Raw genomic sequence first — 21,168 nt, forward strand, 5'->3', positions numbered from 1 at the left:
AGAATGCCTTATATGGGGGTTAGGGCCAATTATGGACCGATCTTCATAAATTTTCTAAAGGGATTTTGGTTGCTATTAAAATCGTTAATGTCGTATTTTATCGCTGTACCTATAGTTTTAAGCCAGTAATGAGTGTAAAGTAATTTTCTGAAGTGGGCCTTATATGGAAGGTAGGGGCAATTATGGACCGATCCTCACAAAATTTAGTAGAGAGATTTGGATTCGTTTAAAACATGTCTGTGTCGTGTTTCACGTTGTACTCGTAATTTTAAGTGAGTAATATGCATTAAAGCCAATCTGTGAAGAGGGCTTTATGGAGGATAGGTCAATTATGGTCCGATCATCATAAAATTTTGTCAAAAGATTTTGGTTCGTATAAAACTTGTCTATGTCGAATTTCATCGCTATACTTGAAAAAAGAGTTATGACTGCAAGAACTGTTTTTCGGTGGGCTATACGAAAACGTGGACCGATATTGCCTATTTTTAATACCAAACAAACCTTACCTATAGGGAATATTTGTGTAAAATTTCAACCCTCTATCTTTTTTCGTTCGAAAACTATCGTGCTTTCAACAGACAGACGGACAGACATGGCTAGATCGTCTTAGAATTTAATAAGGACCTAGAATATGTATATATCATCTTTGATGATGGGTATAAAAATGTTAGTTAGGCAGAAAATATACTGAAATTTGGTATAAGTTAGCTTTATGCACCTGGACTTTTGTCCTACTCACATAAAAGGCACCCTTCAGCAAAAAACTAACGATCATAAAAAGCTTAAAAATATTAGTATAGCAATGCACAGTGGGGCAGAATGGAAATTTTTTGGAAATAAATCTGGCATTTCTAAACGGCTGATCCGATCGGGATAAAATTTGGCGTGAGCGTAGCCAAGGAGTATTCGAGTTTAAGTTTTGAAGATGAACCCTGCAGATGCCCCAGGGACGGCGCTGTGGCGGCTCAAAGTAGGGTACCTACGACATGTAAAATTTTTAAACTCGTGTCATTTTTTTGTTTTTCACCCAAATACAAAGATTTTTATATTTTGTGAAAGCGCTCGACGAGATCTTGAAAAAACATGCTTGGACATACTACTTATCTCTTATAATATCCGAGTTATAGGCATTTAAAAATTTAGTGATACAAAATTTACCATACCTTGGTCCGCCTTTTTTTGAATACCGGGCGTAATTTTGGACCAAATGGACTTAATTTTTTCTTGTTAGTTAGACAACAAAATTTCCAATAATATACAAAAAATTTCAGATCAATATCGTTTACAGATCCAAAAATATACGTTTTTTAATTTAAAAATTCAAAAAATTTTAGATTTTTGGCGTTTTTTTGCCAAAAATGTGTCTTAACTCTTTTATTAATAAAATAAAATTTTTATTAAGAACATATAACAATTTTATAGTTTTCTAAAAGGTATCTTTACGCAGAACGCTTTGGCGTAAAAAACTTGTCCTATTTTTTGAAAATGTTGCCACTGCGTCCTTCCGAATATGACCTATTTTTTATCAAAACTTCAACTTTGGGCGACATGTTCTAAAATCCCAAAGCTGGGATCAGAAAACTGAAAGCAGTTTTGGAAACCTCAATATGTTTTCTATTTACTCCAAAAGTATTTTCCCAGCCCTGAAAGAAATGTGGACCCTATGGGCAAAAAAGTAAAAAATCCCATTTTTGGGATTTTCATTCCTATTTTTGGGAATTGCGGGATGCCCTTTGACCTTTTCAATTTTTTTTTTTTGCATATTCTTATTTGAAATGACAAATTTAACAAGCGTTGAAAATTTCATTGAGTTTTGTTCATAAATAAAGATTTTGTCATATATTACATATTTGTTTAATTTCTAAAACTATGATTTATATCAAAATTTTAATAGGATCGCAGATAGCTACAACAATTTAGTCCATATTTATCCCTTAATATCATTTTTTAGTTAGATATGGAAATTCTCGACCCTTTACAAAAAATTTCAAGCCAATATCTCAATTACATTCAAAAATATGTTCATTTAAACCTGTGTCCTTTAATTTCATCTTTTTCATATTTTAGTATTAAGTATGACAGCACATATTTAAATCTTATATTTACCTATTTTTCTATTTGTTATAATTGAAAGGTCCTATTATGCTTAAATTTTCAAAAATGTATAACTATTTTTTACCTAAATTTTTTCGACAGATCATTTCGTTCTGTTTCGTTTATGATCATGTAGGTAAAAATATACAGGTAATGATAATTTCGATTCATTCACTAATAAGAAATATCAATGACTGAATTACAGGTTATAGTAATTGAGTCCATTTGGTCCAAAATTACGCCCGGTATTCAAAAAAAGGCGGACCAAGGTATGGTAAATTTTGTATCACTAAATTTTTAAATGCCTATAACTCGGATATTATAAGAGATAAGTAGTATGTCCAAGCATGTTTTTTCAAGATCTCGTCGAGCGCTTTCACAAAATATAAAAATCTTTGTATTTGGGTTAAAAACAAAAAAATGGCACGAGTTTAAAAATTTTACATGTCGTAGGTACCCTACTTTGAGCCGCCACAGCGCCGTCCCTGGGGCATCTGCAGGGTTCATCTTCAAAACTTAAACTCGAATACTCCTTGGCTACGCTCACGCCAAATTTTATCCCGATCGGATCAGCCGTTTAGAAATGCCAGATTTATTTCCAAAAAATTTCCATTCTGCCCCACTGTGCAATGCAAATCGACAAAAGCAAGTTTAATAGTAACATAAATTTCACATAATTTTGTGAGGATCGAATCATATCTGACTTTAACACTCATAACTAGCTATACCAGTATAACAATAAAATTCAATCTTAATAAGTTTTATAGCATTTTACATGACTATCAAATTTCATAAGAATCGGTCTATATTATATACAAGCGCCCATAAATAACTTGCTTAAAAATCATGTATAGCTGTTAAATTCATATTCAAGTTTCATAGGATTAAAAACCCTTTCAGAATTTTATGTGGTTCATGGAGCAATTTTAAATAGGCTTATTGAATTATGCGAAAAAAATTGTGACCTGCACTTTTTTCAACGAATTTGCACTTTTTTCTGAGGGAGTTCTGGCAACACTGCTGTCAAGCAACTAAATAAATTATTAATATTTTTGACGCTCTTGTTGAGAAGATCGTATGCGATCGTGTATTCGTATTCAGTACAATACTAGCGCCGGTCTATGACTTAAGTATTGAAAATTCACAATTTCATGCAGAATTTTGTTGTCTATCGAACTGTATACTCAATTTGTCTTTAAATTAATTTTTGCCTTTTTGGCCAGGTTTTCAGAGTATATGCCGCATAGTGGCCTGTATGAATGTGTACTTGGCTAGATAATATTTACGGACGTAAATGGTTTTGTAAATGGGTGTACATACAATATGTACGTATGTATGTGAACAATCAATCACACGTTTTATAAGTGGATACTCAAGCATAGATCCTGGTAACCAACATACATATGTATATGAATACATATCCTAAAATAATAGGATATGTATTAATATAGATAATAATTATAGGTAAATGCCCGACGGCATTATGCCTGATATTTTAAGAATTGGGCGATGTTTAAGATTCAAAATTTTTTAATTGGTCTGTAGTTATTTTGCTACAACAAATCATAAATAAAAATGCATACCTGTATATATTTTTTATTTTACTTTTAGATATTATGAGACTGGTAGCTTTAAAGCTGGTGTTATTGGCGGATCAAAGCCAAAAGTTGCCACACCCCCCGTAGTAGATGCTATAGCTAATTATAAACGCGAAAATCCCACCATGTTTGCTTGGGAAATTCGGGATAGACTTTTATCTGAAGGTATATGTTCTCAGGACAATGTGCCGAGTGTATCATCTATAAATCGGTAAGTACCTATTTCAAATGAAAACTAATTTAATCGCTAAATTAGGTTTTCAACTTGTAATGGTAATAAAATGACATTACTTATTACAGATTTTGGTGGGAGCATAAATATGTATATATTTACATATATTCTCATAAATAGTTTCTAAAAATTTCAGTTTATGAAATCAGCAATTTATGTGCGTCAAACGGGGGAAAGCCATAGACAAAATAAAAAATGAACACACACAAATGAATGAATGACATTTTGCCTGCGTGTATAATTGAAACCAAACGCTTGACACACGACTTGAATAATTTTTATTCAGTTTTGTATATAAAGTTTCCTTCCGATTTTTTCATTGGATGACAGACATTGAGTCAATAGGAAGTAACGGGAGAAGACGAAAGACATAAAGTGCACAGTGGTCAAATGCAAAAAAAAAAAAAATAATATAATTAATATGTTTAAGTACGATTAAAGAAATCGTTGAAATCATTGTGTTCTACAACTGATGTCGTGAATTTTTTCAACCACAGGGCAATGTATGTACTTAAATATTGTATTGTTAGGAAAACTGTCAAAGTGTTGGATTAAAAACAGAGAGAAAATAAGATACTTATATGTACATTAGGGTGGCCCCGTTTATATGGAGAAATAATGAGGGGTCAATGTTCCCAACTAAAATAACAGTTTAATTGATTCTAAGATACCATTTCTCAAAATTGTTGTCCTGTCGTCAATATTTGGTGGGCTGGAACACAGGATAAAAAGGTCCTTTTTTGAGATTTTTTATTTTTTTTTTCATATTTCTTCCTAAGGAATGATATGAAATATTGATATCATTAGAAAGGTCCTTCAGAGACGCTTTATATTCCATATCAGAAATTTTTACGTAACAGCAAATTTTCAAATTTTTCGGGAAATTTTCAGATTTTTTTGCATTTTAACCCAGATAAATTTAATATAATTCATTGAAATTAATATATAATAATCCTCAATAAAATCTTCCGAATCGGTTTTTTCCGTTTTTCAAAATTCAATCTAGATCGAAGTTTATTTGAAATTATATATACGCTACCAAAACAGTGCAAAATAATGTAAACAACAACATACACCGTTATTAACAAAATAAACATAACAAACAAGTACATACATAGATGCTTAGGATAAATTGTGTTCAAATTTTAGTTAAACTGGAAAATTTTTTCTAAAATAGAATGAAACTATTAAGTGTTACATATCAATGTAAAGCTAATGAATTGCGGGTATAAGGATGTACATTTTATGTACATTAGATTAATAAAGCTAGCACAATACCGGGGAGAAAATAGGATTTAAAATATTAAAATAAAATACAAAGCATATCGAATTTCGGAAAACAGGAAAAACCATTTCGGTTAAATCATATGAGGTTTATAATGAAACAAGCTATACCCAGTGTGCTTTGCTACCCTAAAAACAATATAAATAAAACCCCTCTATTGCTAGTCCGCCATTTTAGTACCAAAATATTCATATTCATGCAAAGATATATTTGCAAAATTTGAGAATTTTGGCTCCAATAGTTTCTTAGTTAAACGACATTTTGTATTTTATTCATGTGAGAAGATTCAAGACCCCCTAATGAAAGTCCGCCTATTTTTCTCCGAAATGTTCATAAGAACGTTAAAGTTTTTCGTTCAAAGTTTGTATAAACGAATTGATCTGTTTAATTCATATGGGAGGTGCAATGCCCCCTATTTCTAGTCCGCTGATTTATTACCCAAATATTTACATGGATGCAAAAGTTCTTCGTGCTAAATTATAGGATTTTAGCTCTAATAGTTTCTCAGATATACGAATTTTTACATTTAATTCATATGGGAAATGCTAAGCCCCCCTAATGAAAGTCCGCCCGTTTTTTCCCACATGTTCTCATGGATGTTAAAGTTCTTGGTGCAAATTTTGAAGATTCTACCTCTAATTGTTTCCCAGAAAATCATTTTTTATATATAATTCATATGGGAGCACGGTGGTCCCAATGACAAGTTTAGCCCGAAAAAAGTCGTTTTGTGGGATCGTACATATGTGAATTTTTTGCATTTTTTCGAAAAGACAAGTCTCCAGCCTACATAACGGTATAAAAATTTTTATTATATCTGTATTAGTATTACTGCAGTAGTGCAGTAATTGTGCAATTTTAATAGTATTATAACTTGTGTTAAAGCTTTAATTGTGAATTTAAATGTTGTTTGTCGTTATCGTCTATGATATGTGTTCAGTTAAATGGTAAAAAAATTACCTGCCGATTTCTGTCTGAAAGCTTTCATATCAAAGTCTATCACCAAAATTGAATTGTTTAATGTTTGTTACTTAGAAGAGACCCAGGAAAAGCAAATTATATTGTTATATTTTAAATTTTTTATGAACATTGGCAGAAAAAAGGATGAACAACTAAATTTCATCACCCAATTACCGAAAAAATGGTCCCTGGTACATGGAACAAAGGGAGAATTCCAGAATTTCTTTAAAAGTTGGTTAGACAAACAAACCCACAAACAAATAAACACACATTAATTTTTATATATGTTATAATAATATAGATATATAGAAGATAATTTCTATTAATTACATTAAATAATTCTATGTAAAAATATGAAAAACTTAAATATTTTTCGAAAAATTACGACATTTGTAATAATTTTGGAGTTGTATACAAAATTGTGTTATGTCATTGAAATCGTCTCCCAAAGACCTTTCATATGATACTAAATTTGCATATGGTTTATTTGCAAAAAATATGATAAAAACCATAACCTTAAAAAATAACCTTTTTATCCTTTGATCCAGCTCACCATATATTGACGTCAGGACAAAAATTTTGAAAAATGGTTTCTTAGAAGGAACTAAATTTTCATTTTCAGTGAGTACTTCAGCAACTTCCATTTTGGGGCCACCCTAATGTATACTATATCATTCTTAGAGCAATAGCAAAACAAAAGGAACAAAAAAACAAAATACACAAGGCAATGAAACCAATAGACATCCAAACATGCGAAAGGAAATACACATAAAAACATACGAAACAAAATACACAAGGCAATGAAGCCCACACTGTGGGTCCCACAGACATCCAAACATACGAAACAAAAAACACAACGCAATGAATAAGCAGTGTTGTTGTTCCTTATTTACCAAAAAGAGGACCTGACACGGAAATATGTAAAATAAATTTTGAGGAGTTCTACACAATTAGAACATTCTTTCCTAAAATTTCGGCCAGAAATATATAAACACTTATCATTAACTTTGTAATACCTCGCCGAGTTCTTGTCACTTCCTAAAAAAAATATGAATAATGTTTAAGTTTTAAAACAATACTCTTTTTGTGTTTTCATGAAAGGTCGTAAACCTTCTTCTTGAGTGTCAAATGGCACTTCATGTAAAATGGAAAAGGATTTTACTTTTCCATGTTTATGCCTACGTGTAAGGCCTATTTTCTAAAAAATTTCCCCTTGGCATATTGCGACGTATGTATGTATGTAAGTACGTATGCAAACATTACCACCATTACCAAAAGTAATACATGTCGTATTGGCCACATGCGGCACATGTCATCGTTCAAAATCAATTCGTTGTGCATTATGACATTTTGTAGGAATCAGCAGACAGCGTCGCTCGTTTTACATAAACACACTCCATTTAATGGTTGTAATAAGTATTCATGTTTGTGTTCGTTGTCTCCCGTAATGACAAACGAATTTCGAAAAGGAAATTAAAGAAAATTAACCTAAAAGCTGTGGTATCCCTCATGAATGCTCTAACAATACAGCATTCAGCAGCTATAAAAGTATTTATTCTAAAGCAGCTATAAAAGTATTTATTCTGAAATTTTCTAAGCCTGTTGCTCTTGATATTTTAAGTTCCATTATATCTATTTAACTCATAAGTATAAAATTGTGTTCATAAAGGACGAAATTCGTTTTTTTTTTTTTCAGATTTGGTTAAATTCTCTCGGTTAAAAATTCTCTTATTTAATATACACAAATTTATCGTTCTTTGAATTATTCAATTTAGTTTTCTTCTAGAATTCATAAAACTTTTAATTTACATTTTTATATCCACCTTCAAAAAACACTTCGAAATATTTGTCTAAAACCCATAAAAGTATATATATTCCGGGTTCTTATTTGATTCTAAGACGATTTAGCCATGTCCGTCCGTCTGTTAAATGAGTCCAAAAGGAAACAGCTAAAGAGAGGTGAAATTTTGCACAGATATTTTCAGTTGATGCAGGTTGTTTGGCATTGAAAATGGGCAATATTGGTTCACGATTTTGCCTAGCCCACAATATAAGAAAATGACTTTAACGGTCATAACTGGCTAAAAGAAGCATATATTGCGGCGAAATTAGGCATAAACATGTTTTAGAGGAAACTAAATCTCTCTGTAATTTTATAAGGATCGGTCCATAATTGACCGTATAATTTTATTATTAGTTATTGTTTATTGACATTTTTTGCAATATTATTCACAAAAATGAGAATGAGAAGTTAAAATTCTACTCTCCAGATTTTACTTTTTAATCAAAATAATGCAAATTAGGGATGCCAAACGGGACTGGCTTTTACAAATCCCGGGATTCGGGATTTTTAAAATTGCAATCCCAGAAGATAAATTTAAATTAAAGCAATCCAATTAATTCCAATTCTTATATAAAACAAGTTAGAGTACTATATTCGGCTGTGCCGAATCTTATATACCCTTCACCATAGTGTATTTAATAAATATCAATTTCATAAAATTTAAATTTATTTCATTTGCCCGACTATATCATTATTATAGCAATAGCAAAACAAAATGAACAACAACGCTAAACGAAATAAACACACAAAATACATAAGGCAGTAAAACCAACAGCATCAAAAACATACGAAACAAAATACACAATAAAACAAGAGTGCTATATTCGGCTGTGCCGAATCTTATATACCCTTCACCATAGTGTATTTAAAAAATATCAATTTTATAAAATTTTAATTTACATATGTATTTCATTTTCCCGACTATATCATTATTATAGCAAAAGCAAAACATAATGAACAACAACAATGCTAAACGAAATAAACACACAAAAATCAAAATACACAAGCCAGGCAAACCAACAGACATCCAAACAATCGAAACGAAATACATAAAAAAAAAACAAAAACAAAATACACAACGCAATGAAACCAACAGACATCCAAACATACGGAACTGAATTCACCTATAAACAAAAACAATATACACAAGGCAATGAAACACACAGCCAAAGTATATTAATAAAGTAGCGACATCTCTTGTTGTACAACAACATCTACAACAACCACATGTATTTTGTTTTTGGAATAATTTAAGATTGTGTCAAAATAAAATTTCCTTTAACAACAATGCGAACAAAACATAAATAAAAAATATTACTTTTAAGTTGAAAATATTATGGATTTAATTATATTATTACATATATTATACAATATATAACACTTTTAAACTACTTTAAAACCACTTTTAATTCAGTTTTTCAACTTTTCACAAATTTTAACAAATACCAAAACACAATTTAAAAATGGCGACGTAAACAATGTTAACAATTTTCAAAACAAACTTTGACAACTTGCTTCATTTAACTAGTTTAAAAAAATAGTCAGCTGTTCAAGTGATGCTACTTTATTAATTTACTTTGCACACAGCCATCCAAACATACAAAACTGAATACACTAAGAAACAAAAACAACATACACAAGGCAATGAAACACAGCCATCCAAACATATGAAACGAAATACTAAAAAAAAAACCAAATGCACAACGCAATGAATAAGCAGTGTTGTTGTTGCTTATTTTTTATGAAAATTTCAGAGGTTGTCTCGGATTTTTGCTTATATCTCCGTTGTTTAAGGACGGATTTTGCTGATTTTAAAAAGGAAACTTCTCGAAAGCATGTCTGATAGAATTATTGAAGATTTGGATCCCCAATATATCTGGGGTCGTCAGAAAACTGATTTCAACAGACAGACGGACATGGCTTAATCGACTCCACTATCTATAAGGATTCGGAATATATATACTTTATAGGGTCGGAAAATTATATTTTGGAAATTACAAACGGAATGACAAACTTATATATACCCTTCTCACGAAGGTGAATGGTATAAAAACAAAAACAAAATACACAATGCAATGAAACCAACAGACATCCAAACATACGAAACTGAATGCACCAAGAAACAAAAACAATATACAGAAGGCAATGAAACACACATCCATCCAAACATATGAAACGAAATACTCAATGAATAAGAAGTGTTGTTGTTGCTTATACATATATCAAAGCATGAAAAAAATGGCCTTTTTTATGAAATTTTCAGAGGTTGTCTCGGATTTTTGCTCATATCTCCGGTATTTATGGACCGATTTTGCTGATTAGAGATAGAGATCTTCTCGAAATCATGTCTAACAGAATTATTGAAGATTCGGATCTCGCCGATATCTGGGCTCCCCCAAAAACTGATTTCAACAAACACACAGACGGACAGACAGACAGACGGACATAGCTTAATCAACTCCGCTACCTATAAGGATCTAGAATATATATACTTTATGGGGTCGGAAAATTATATTATAGAAATTACAAACGGAATGACAAACTTATATATACGCTTCTCACGAAGGTGAAGGGTATAAAAATATAAAAAACTTTTAGAATATCATAATTTCAGAAATTTGGTAACTACATACATACTTCCTAAATAAAAATAAATATCACGTTCAATCCTTCGAATATCAATTTAGATCATAAATGATCCTTTTCTTTAGAAAAGGTTATCTACATTCAGAACAATTTAATTTACCTTTACCGTTATCACTCAGATTTGTAGTAAGCTTGAAATGCAAAACCTTCTAGATATCATTTAAAAAATAAATTTTATATTTGACTGTGCCGAAGTAAAATAAATATTTTGGTATGTAATGGAATTCGCACTATTTGAAATCAATTGATTTGAAAAGGTATGATGAATTTCGACCGAGGAATGGTTTATTATTTTCTTGCAAAATACTACGCAGACAACAAAATATTTTCCCTTTAAGATAATCAATTTAAAAAGATATGATAATTTGTATGAAAAGCCAAAAAAAATTAATATTACACATTTTTTGTATTATTTTTGTATTTTCAAATCTATTCGATTTTAAAAATGAATTTCATAAAATAGCTGATTGTAATGTTTTGATATTAATATGGGCATCAAATTGATTTACAGAGGAGGTCCTTTTAGGATTTCTTGTGTTAATTTTGGTCCAAATTTGCGGCCTAAATATAATGAGTCTACTATAGACAAAGAATGTGTATACTTTTTGGGTCTACGACGAAATGAAAAAATAAATTTGTATGTACTATATATGGAATCATACCACTTTAATAAATAAAAGGTTCAAAATGTACAAAATTAGCTGTACTGAATTTTGTTCTACATAAGTCAAAAATAAACTAATATCGTAATTTTCAAGCGAATTGAATGAAATTATGGCTTAAAAACGAATTAAAAAAAAATTTTAGTAACAAATCCCGGGATTCATTTTGAAAAATCTCGGGATTCGGGATATCCTAATCTCGAAAAAATTCCGGTATTCGGAATTTTCCAATCCCGAAAAATCCCGGGATTTCGGGATCGGGATTGGCATCCCTAATGCAAATACAGCCATATGTACTACATTTACCTTCAATATTGCTAAAAAAATCATTATATATGTATGTATAATGTAACCTAATTTTGCATTCATTGTCCTTTGATTACATACTTATGTTGACAATTGCACCCCACTATTTCTCAACATATGTCTCAATTGTGTGCATACATTAATTCACAAAAATCTATTTAATTTAAGTAAAATCACAATAAGAAGACGTTACTCTCGTTGTGCCATGTAGTTTGTATATTTGTTTAAAGTAGTTATAAATTAATTTACTTCCAAATGATTTCACACGTTTTTTGTTTTCTTAAAAATTTTATATAAACGAACTGAAAGTGTTCTATGTAAAAAAAAAACATTATAAAACGATAATAATGTGTCCATGCTTCTGCCTTTCTATTGTTGTTTTTAGTTTTTATAACGTTTGTAATTTCTCCAAATTTGTTTTGAGATTTCATGAGTTATTATAGGGTTGATTTTAATTGTTATAAATTTATATTAGCAAAGCTCTAACCGAGAAATTGGATTTGGTGTTTGGTAAAGAAAAAAATTTCTATTATGAACTCGAATTGTTTGTAGAAAAAAAAAGATTATTTAAAAATGAAGTCATCTTCGCTCTTCCAAAGAAATAAATTCAATTTGTAACACCTTAGTGCTAGTAAAATTGTTTTCAAAAATTTCTTTGTATACTAAATTCAGGAGTGCTATTTATTTAATGTGTTCTGTTTGGACCATTTCAGTGATTTCATTAAAAAAACAGATGTAACAAATAAAATAAAATACCAATTTCATTCAAAGTGGATATTTTAAATTGCTATATTAGTTAAAGAAAGAGAAAAGGGTTAAGTCTATATAATACTATTAACCGAATTCTACTTATTTTTGCTGCTCTATATACAATGTATAACAAATGTTGGAAAATATATAATTTTAACGTTTTCGTAGTTTTAACAACAACAAGAAAATATGAAGTGAACAAAAATTAAACTTGTTGGAGGGTTACATACTTTCTATCGTGATTATTAGACTATACGGACATATGAGTGATTTTAAACAATGCCCAATAAAATAGCATCACATCTATCAATTTCATCCTTTTGTAATGTTCTAAGTAAGTAATACTATGTTTGATAGACATACATTTCTAAAACAAAATAAAACCAGTGATATTGTGCAGATTTGTCCCCTGAGACTTATTGTAAATAAAAAAATAAATAAAATCAACAAAGAATAAAAATGAATCCTTAAAAGGGCTTGTTTCATGTTACTTTTTGTAAAACTACTTTTGGTCTCCTTTTTTATTGTTGTAATAATTTCCATTAAAACAAAATAAATTTAATCTATGAAAGTAACAAACACTCAAGCACATATTACTTTATTTCGAATGTGTAAGCTAAACCCAATGAACAATTTACTACTGATCAAAGAAATCGAGAACATGTTTTCACATGCTAAAAATTTGAACAAGAATAATTGAAACAAATTAATAATGCCTGTTTTTATACCCTTCACCTTCGTGAGAAGGGTATATATAAGTTTGTAATTCCGTTTGTAATTTCTATAATATAATTTTCCGACCCTATAAAGTATATATATGTTTGTAGAAATCAATTTTCTGAAGACCCCAGATATCTTCCGGATCAAAATCTTCAATAATTCTGTTGGACATACTTTCGAGAGGTTTCCTATAGAAAATCAGCAAAATCGGGCCATAAATAACGGAGATATGAGCAAAAATCTGAGACAACCTCTGAAAATATCATATAAAATTCAAGAAATCAGAAATCAGCAAAATCGGGCCATAAATAATGGAGATATGAGCAAAAATCTGAGACAACCTCTGAAAATATCATATAAAATTCAAGAAAAAAAAAAAAAAACAACAACAAAAACCTGTTATTGGTTTTTTCAAGTAATGTGGCATATGAGAAAAAACTTACTTACATATGTATAAATGAGCAAAAACAACACTGTGTACCAGAGATACAAGTCGATGCAAAATGATCGGCGGCGGCAGTACGCCAACCAGTACAGTGTGTACTGGTTGGTTTATTGGTTTAATTGCGTTGTGTATTTTGTTTTCTTTTTGTGTATTTCGTTTTGTATTTGGATGTCTGTTGGTTTCATTGCCTTTTGTATTTTGTTCTTTTGTGTGTTTTATTTCGTTAAGCGTTGTTGTTGTTTCTTTTGTTTTGCTATTGATATAATAATGATAAAGTCGGACAAATAAAATATATAAATTTTATAAAATATAATTTAATAAAATACACTATGGTGAAGGGTATATAAGATTCAGCACAGCCAAATATAGCACTCTTACTTGTTATACCTATGTTTGCATGTACTTATGTGGAGAAAAATTATGTTCCATAAACAAAAAACATTGTTTTTATATGCATCCTACCTAAGAGTCTGTCTAAAGCATTCATACAAAATTTTACTTTTAGACATGTGGAATACGATGAAGTTTTTACCCCTTTCTTAGCATTATTAAACATAGCATACACGAAGGGAAAATATTCGATTGAAATGTTTGTTGGGTTTTATTAACTTGTTTTTAAGAAATAACAAACCCAGAAAAGGGTACGAGGGTTGAGAGATACAGATAAAGTTTTTGAACGTGTGTGTCAGATATTATCCTCGTCATCATAATTAGAAGGCGTTAAGCTGTACAAGCGTGGGGAGGTTTTGTTGAGTGGTGTTTTTCGTTTCCCATTCACTAGTTGTTTTGTAAAATTCTTAAACAATATTGCCCAGATGAATCAAATTGATTTGTGAGGTTTAAGTACAACGTATTAAGCTGTTAACATCAGTATTACGAGTAAACACGCTTGTTGCCAAAAAAGCAACTCGTATACATAGATGCAACAGCAATTGTCTCTCCTTCTTGTGCTAGCTATTGTTTGTTAGTTGCTAAAGTGTATCAACCTGACCTGATAGAAATATTGTGACACACTTAGTGGATTACAAGTGTTACTTACGTAATTTTTCATACTGACTGATTCGCTGACTGTCTGACTTTATGGTTTTATAGTAAACTAGCTATACCCAGTGTGCTTTGCTACCCTAAAAGTAATATGTATAGATAAAAATCCCACTTAATGATTTTAAAGATCCTTTCTACAATAGTTTTCCAGATTTATAATATGTTACATATGAGAGATGTCAAGCAAATTATTGCACGTTCGCCAGTTTCTATCTATCGCCAATTTCTATCTATCTATAAAAAATTTTAATAATATAAGAGTTTCCAAGATGCACGAAATTTTGTATTTAATTCATATATGTTGTGTCAAGTCACCCATTGAAAGTCCGCCCGTTATGCTCTAAATGTTTACATGAATTTCAAAGTTCTTCATGTAAAATTTGAAGATTCTAGTTCTAATAGTTTCTCAGATATACGAAGTTTTCTATTTGATTCATATGGGGGCTTCAAGACCCCCCAGGTGAAAGTCCGCTTTTTTTCCTCCAAAATGTTCAGATGAATATTTAAGTTATTCGTGCGAAATTTGAAGAATTTAGTTCCATTAGTTTTCCACATATACGAATTTTTGTCTTTAATTAATATGGGAGGTGCCGCTCCCCTTAAGGGTAGTACGCCAATTTATTACCCAAAATGTTTAGATGGATTTTAAAGTTATTCGTGCAAAATTTCTAAATTCTAACTGTAATAGTTTCCAAGATAAACGTATTATTGCATTTAATTTATAAGGGAGGTGCCACGTCCCCCAATGCTAGTCCGCCTACTTTTTGTCCTTAATAATTATATTGACACTAAAGTTGCTCCGACAAAATTTGAGAACTGTTATATTATCTAAAATATACGGATTTAATATTTTCTTAATATGGGCGTGGCTCCTCGCCCACTTGGAATTTCAAAATAAAAAGTAGGCTATTACCTATTCCACACATACAGGAATACGCTGTGAAAATTTGAATAAAATCGGTTCAGCCGTTTAGTAGTCTATAACGTTCAAACATACAAACAAACACATATTAATTTTTATATACATATATATAGATACCCACAATAAAATCACTTGTGGAGACAAATTACTTAGATACATACATATGTATGTATGCATATCGGAATGATGATAAGAATTTTTTTACGTATTCGTAAAATTGTTAAGTTCTTCTTGAATTTTTTAAACTCCCCAGTCGTATACATATATAATTACGGTGACCAAACGTTCTGTATTATACAGAACAGTACTGTATTTTAGACATGAAAATGTTCTGTATTTTATTTAGTGTTCTTTCTGTATTTGTTCGGTATTTGTTCTGTATTTGTTCACTATTTCGCTATTTTTTCACTTTTACATAAAAACGCTTAGAAAAACACATAAAAAATACAAAAATATTAAAAAATTCTGACACAACTATAAATATTTAGTATTTTCTTTCTATTTGTACCTTATCATTTAATACATTTTTATTTTTCTAACACAGAAAAAATTAATCATAACTGGAATGAATGAATCAAACATTAGATTTTTCCCAAACCATTTTCATTAAGAATATTAAATGTTCATAAAATGTATAAACTTGTACATGACGGTAATATTTGGAATTTTTATTTTTTTCAATGATATCCATGAAATAATTGCATAAAAGTCCATTATTTACTATTCTGTTTACATAGTATAGTAATCCTATAAACAAGTAAGAGTAACAAGTAAGAGTGCTATATTCGGCTTTGCCGAATCTTATATACCCTTCACCATAGTGTATTTAATAAATTTCAATTTCATAAAATTTAAATGTATTTCATTTTCCCGACTATATCATTATTATAGCAATAGCAAAACAAAATGAACAACAACTTTTTTTGATACTATTTGATGTTCAAAAGTACCGTGATACTCCCGAGTCTTATTTGATACTCTCAGGGCCAATATCTCAACCTCCGGTTATCGTTTAACAGGTGGACATACTGCCGGTAAAAATAATTTTTGTATGTAAAATGTCAATTTATCGTTTTGATAAAACATAATCAGACAATGAGAAAATGGAAGTCAAAGTATCTTTAAAAGTTCAAATTTGAAATTCTAAGACTGTTTTGAAATCTAGTTTTAAAAGCCACTTTTTAGAAGTATGTTTTGCAAATAACCAATGCAGCTCATTTCGAATTTTTATCTTGATTGACATTATATGAATATTAATCTAATTAAATTCCATTGTTAATATTATATGAGAAAATTACCAAAAATTTCAATTTTGATAAAATATTTGACTTTAAAACTAATTATTTCCAAATGTTAGAAGCTCGAAGGACTCAATTTCTATCTAATATAAAACGATATGTTTTGAAATTAAGAATTCAACCATAGATAATAAGAGAAATTTTTGGTGAAAATTATTTGGAATTTAAAGCAAATTATTGTTTCATGTCATGGATGGTCTTATGTATGGTCTCATGTGTAGAATTTGATATGACTGTTGATTTTTTAACAAATGAACACCTATGTACATCGAATTTTAATTTAATAACACATACGTGTTATTAAATTTGGGGCCCTAATAGGCCCCAAAATGGAAATTGCTGATGTTCCCACCGAAAATGAAAATTTAGTTCATTCTAAGATACCATTTCAATGGCATACACAAATTCGTATACAACACCAAAATGATTACAACTGTCGTAATTTTTCGGAAAAATTTTAAGTTTTTCATATTTTTACATAGAAAATGTAAAAAATTATTATATTATAAACCTCAACTAAATTTCACCGAAATGGTTTTTTCTGTTTTTCGAAATTCTTTATGTTTTGTATTTTATCTTAATATTTTAAACTCTATTTTGTCCCAGGTATTCTGTTAGCTATATTTATCTAACATAATTAATATGTACATCAGCATACGCGTAATTTCATTAGCTTTACAATGGTATATAACACTTTATGGTTTCATTCTATTATCAATCAAATTTTTCAGTTTAACTAACATAGTAACATAATTTATCCTAAACATCTACATGTTTGTTACGCTTGCTTTGTAAATAACGATTTCTATGTTATTTTTTACATTATTTCGCGTTGTTTTGGTAGCGTACATAGGCTTCGATAAATTTTAATAAAATTTGATCTAGATTGAATTTTGAAAAACGGAAAAAACCGTTTCGTAGATTTTATTGATTTCAATTAATTTCAATTAATTATATTAAAATCATATATGTTAAAATGTAAAAAATCTGAAACTTTTACGAAAAATTTAGATTACTTTTACTGTTACACAAAAAATTCTGGTATGCCATTGAAAGCGTCTCCCAAGGACCTTCCTAATGATACTAAAATTTTATATCTTTCCTTTGGAAGAAATATGAAAAAAAAAAATCATAAAAACCTCATAAAAGGACCATTTTATCCTTTGATCCAGCTCGCCAAATATTAACCCCAGGACAAAAATTTTGAGAAACGCTATCTTATAATCAATTAAACTTTAATTTTAGTTGAGAACCAGGTAGCTCAATTATTAATGTATAATAAATAAAAAGTTGAATTTCTAAATTCATCCTTGAGTAGGGCTAAATGTGGCCTGAATTTCTTTAAGACAGGATTTATTAAAATATAGCAAATTGTATAATGACTGATTTTAATATACATATTTACGAAGTACAATATCGGGGTAATATTTTTATGGTAGCTATATGATAACATGGACATAGAAGTTCATCAAATTATATCGAAAAAGTTAACATTGAGGGACGGACAAAGATTCATTATATCAATATATGTATATTAGTGTGATCGATTCTGTTTTTCAATCGGTCATAAAACCGTTTTTTTCTGATTTACCAGTGTCGGTTTTTTCTAAATGTTGATTTTTTCGAATATCGAATAACCCGGTTTTTTAACTTTTTAAAAGCCGGTTTCGAATACTTTTATTTGCTTTGTATTCAAATATTACTTCAATTAAATTTTGAAATAAATAATAATACAGCCTGTCTAAATTTCAAGAAACTAGAGTATATTTTTCTAAAGCACCTTTGGTTAAACTTTCTTGGTTTTCTAATTAATTACAAAAATTTACTTGTAAAATTGATTGGAATAACTGTTGGATAAAATTTTATCAATCTTAAGATTATATTCCAATTACAATAATTAATTTGTCGCTGAAATATTATAGCAGTGTTGGAATGCCTATGAAAATTTACTAAACAGGGACTTTAGAATAAACTAAGATTATGATTCTTCCCAATTTTTTACATTAAAGAAATAATGTTTATTTTAAAAAATCAGTTCGGGTCATAATTTTTTTTTTCAAATTAAACTAGATGTTTTTATGTATAATAAGAAACCGTTTTCTCTGAATTTGAAAAATATCAACCCGTTTTTTCAAATGTTAACAATTCGAACTACTCGAAAACCGGTTTTTGGAAAATGTCGAATAATCGATCACCCTACGGTATATATAATACATTTTCTACTTCTGTTGTTGATTATTGAAAAATGTCTAAATATGTGAAGGTGTATTTTAGAAATTAACAACTTTCAGCAAAAAAAAATATTTTAGTACTCTAAGATCCAAAAAAGTACCCTCTGAAATATTTTTTGATACAGAAACAAAATATCATTTTCCTTCCCTGTACGAAACTGAATACACCAAGAAACAAAAACAATATACACAAGGCAATGAAACACACAGCCATCCAAACATACAAAACGAAATATTAAAAAACAAACAAAAACAAAATACACAAGGCAATGAAACACACAGCCATCCAAACATATGGAACGAAATACTCAATGAATAAGCAGTGTTGTTGTTGTTATATGTATATGAAAGCATGGAAAAATTTGTCTTTTTTATGAAATTCTCATAGGTTGTCTCGGATTTTTGCTCATATCTCCGGTATTTATGGACCGATTTTGCTGATTTTGTTTGTTTGTTTGTTCTTTAAGTTACTTAGTATTCGAAACTAAGATTTATTTGGCCAGTAATTAAAATTATACAACGCCATCACCAATTCTAGCTAGAAAAAACTAGCTCATATGTTCCAATTAAAATTAAAAACTTAGGTTAAGTTAACACGAATGCACATGGCCAAATATGCACCTCAAGAAAAACTGTAACTCAGTACAGTTATCTGACGTCACACATTGGCCAATGCTGTTTGAGACGCAAAACTCTCGAAGGCAGAGCAAAAAGGACGGCCTGATTACCCTTAAGCGATAATGGCAACGACGCACGACGATCTTCCTCCACCCAGAGCTGAATTACGAATGTTGCTGATTTTAAATAGCGATCTTCTCGAAAGCATGTCTAACAGAATTATTGAAGATTCGGGGTCCTCTAAAAACTGATTTCAACAAACACACATACGGACAGACAGACAGACGGACATAGCTTAATCATCTCCGCTACCTATAAGGATCCAGAATATATATTTTTTATGGGGTCGGAAAATTATGTTATAGAAATTACAAACGGAATGACAAACTTATATATACCCTTCTCACGAAGGTGAAGGGTATAAAAATAGAAATTTAAATGTTGAAAAACAAAATCTAAAACAGGAAATCATCAGCAAACATAGTTAACATCCATTCTTCAAAAAGGCCCACAAATTACGCGCAAATTTTATCGATTTTAATCTAAAAATCATAAAGAAATAAAAAAATTTCCAAAGGAAATTGGAAACATTTTTTAACAAATAGAAAAATAAATTTGAAATATTTTAAGTCAAGGTTTCTAGATTATGTTTAAAAAACTATAAATTAAAAAATCATACCATTTAGGAACTTATTCTTAAATATTATTAACTTTTGTCAATGAAAGCAATTTATAATACTTATGCTGAAACTTTTTTCTGTGAACCATCAATATAATATTGTTTAAAACCAAAGTATAACAAGTAGTCCGACTCTTTGACAGCAGTATCTTACTATAAGCATGTGTTACTGAAAAAGTACCCAAATCAAAATTTGTATTAGTAACAAATATGTACATGTATTTGAGCATTTAAAATTTTGGTGTCATGAACTCCCGGCGTTATGAAATAACTCCCCAAAACAAAAATGAAATAAGTCCCCAAATTTGGGGACTTATTTTTTATTATGAAATAATTCCCCAATTTAAAAATTCAAAAAAGCCCCAACGAAATGAAATAACTTATTAAATTAAAATGAAATAACACCCCATTTTTGGGCATTTATGAAACAAATCCCTAATTTTAAAATGAAATAAGTTCCCATTTAAAAATAAATAATGGAACAAGTCGGTTTTAGTGACATTTCTAAAAAAAGTAGGTCGCTCATTCTTTTCGGCCGAACGCAAGAATTTACCACTCTATAATATGACCAATACCGGCTTCGCTTAGTAAAGATTTCCTAAATAACCGGCCTAAGGCCGATCACTCTTTATACAGGGAGAGTGTATTCTTAGCGAAGCCGGTGTCCAATGTACCCCAAAGGATAAAATCTGCGCCTGGCCGAAGGCCGGCTATCATGCATATATTTTTTGGCGTCATGAAATAACTCCCCAAAATAAAAATGAAATAACTCCCTAAACATTTGTTCAGAAAGCAAAAACAACGAAATTTGGGGATTTAATTCGCTTTTTTGGGACAT

At 29.9% G+C, this 21,168-nt stretch overlaps 1 protein-coding gene across 2 annotated transcripts in view; it reads left to right on the forward strand.

The window, feature by feature from the left end:
- LOC119609151 (protein gooseberry-neuro) overlaps nt 1-21,168 on the forward strand; it is an 85,876-nt gene that overhangs the window by 19,845 nt on the left and 44,863 nt on the right. For both annotated transcript variants that reach the window (XM_037963866.1, XM_037963867.1), the window contains exon 3: nt 3,706-3,903. In XM_037963866.1, the coding sequence (XP_037819794.1) occupies nt 3,706-3,903 (198 nt within the window). The remainder of the gene's footprint in view (nt 1-3,705; nt 3,904-21,168) is intronic.

This window comes from Lucilia sericata, unplaced genomic scaffold (assembly GCF_015586225.1).
Source record: "Lucilia sericata isolate MDLA Ls3-8-SP2 unplaced genomic scaffold, ASM1558622v1 Contig000942F_arrow, whole genome shotgun sequence".
In the NCBI taxonomy this organism is placed as follows: Eukaryota; Metazoa; Arthropoda; class Insecta; order Diptera; family Calliphoridae; genus Lucilia; species Lucilia sericata.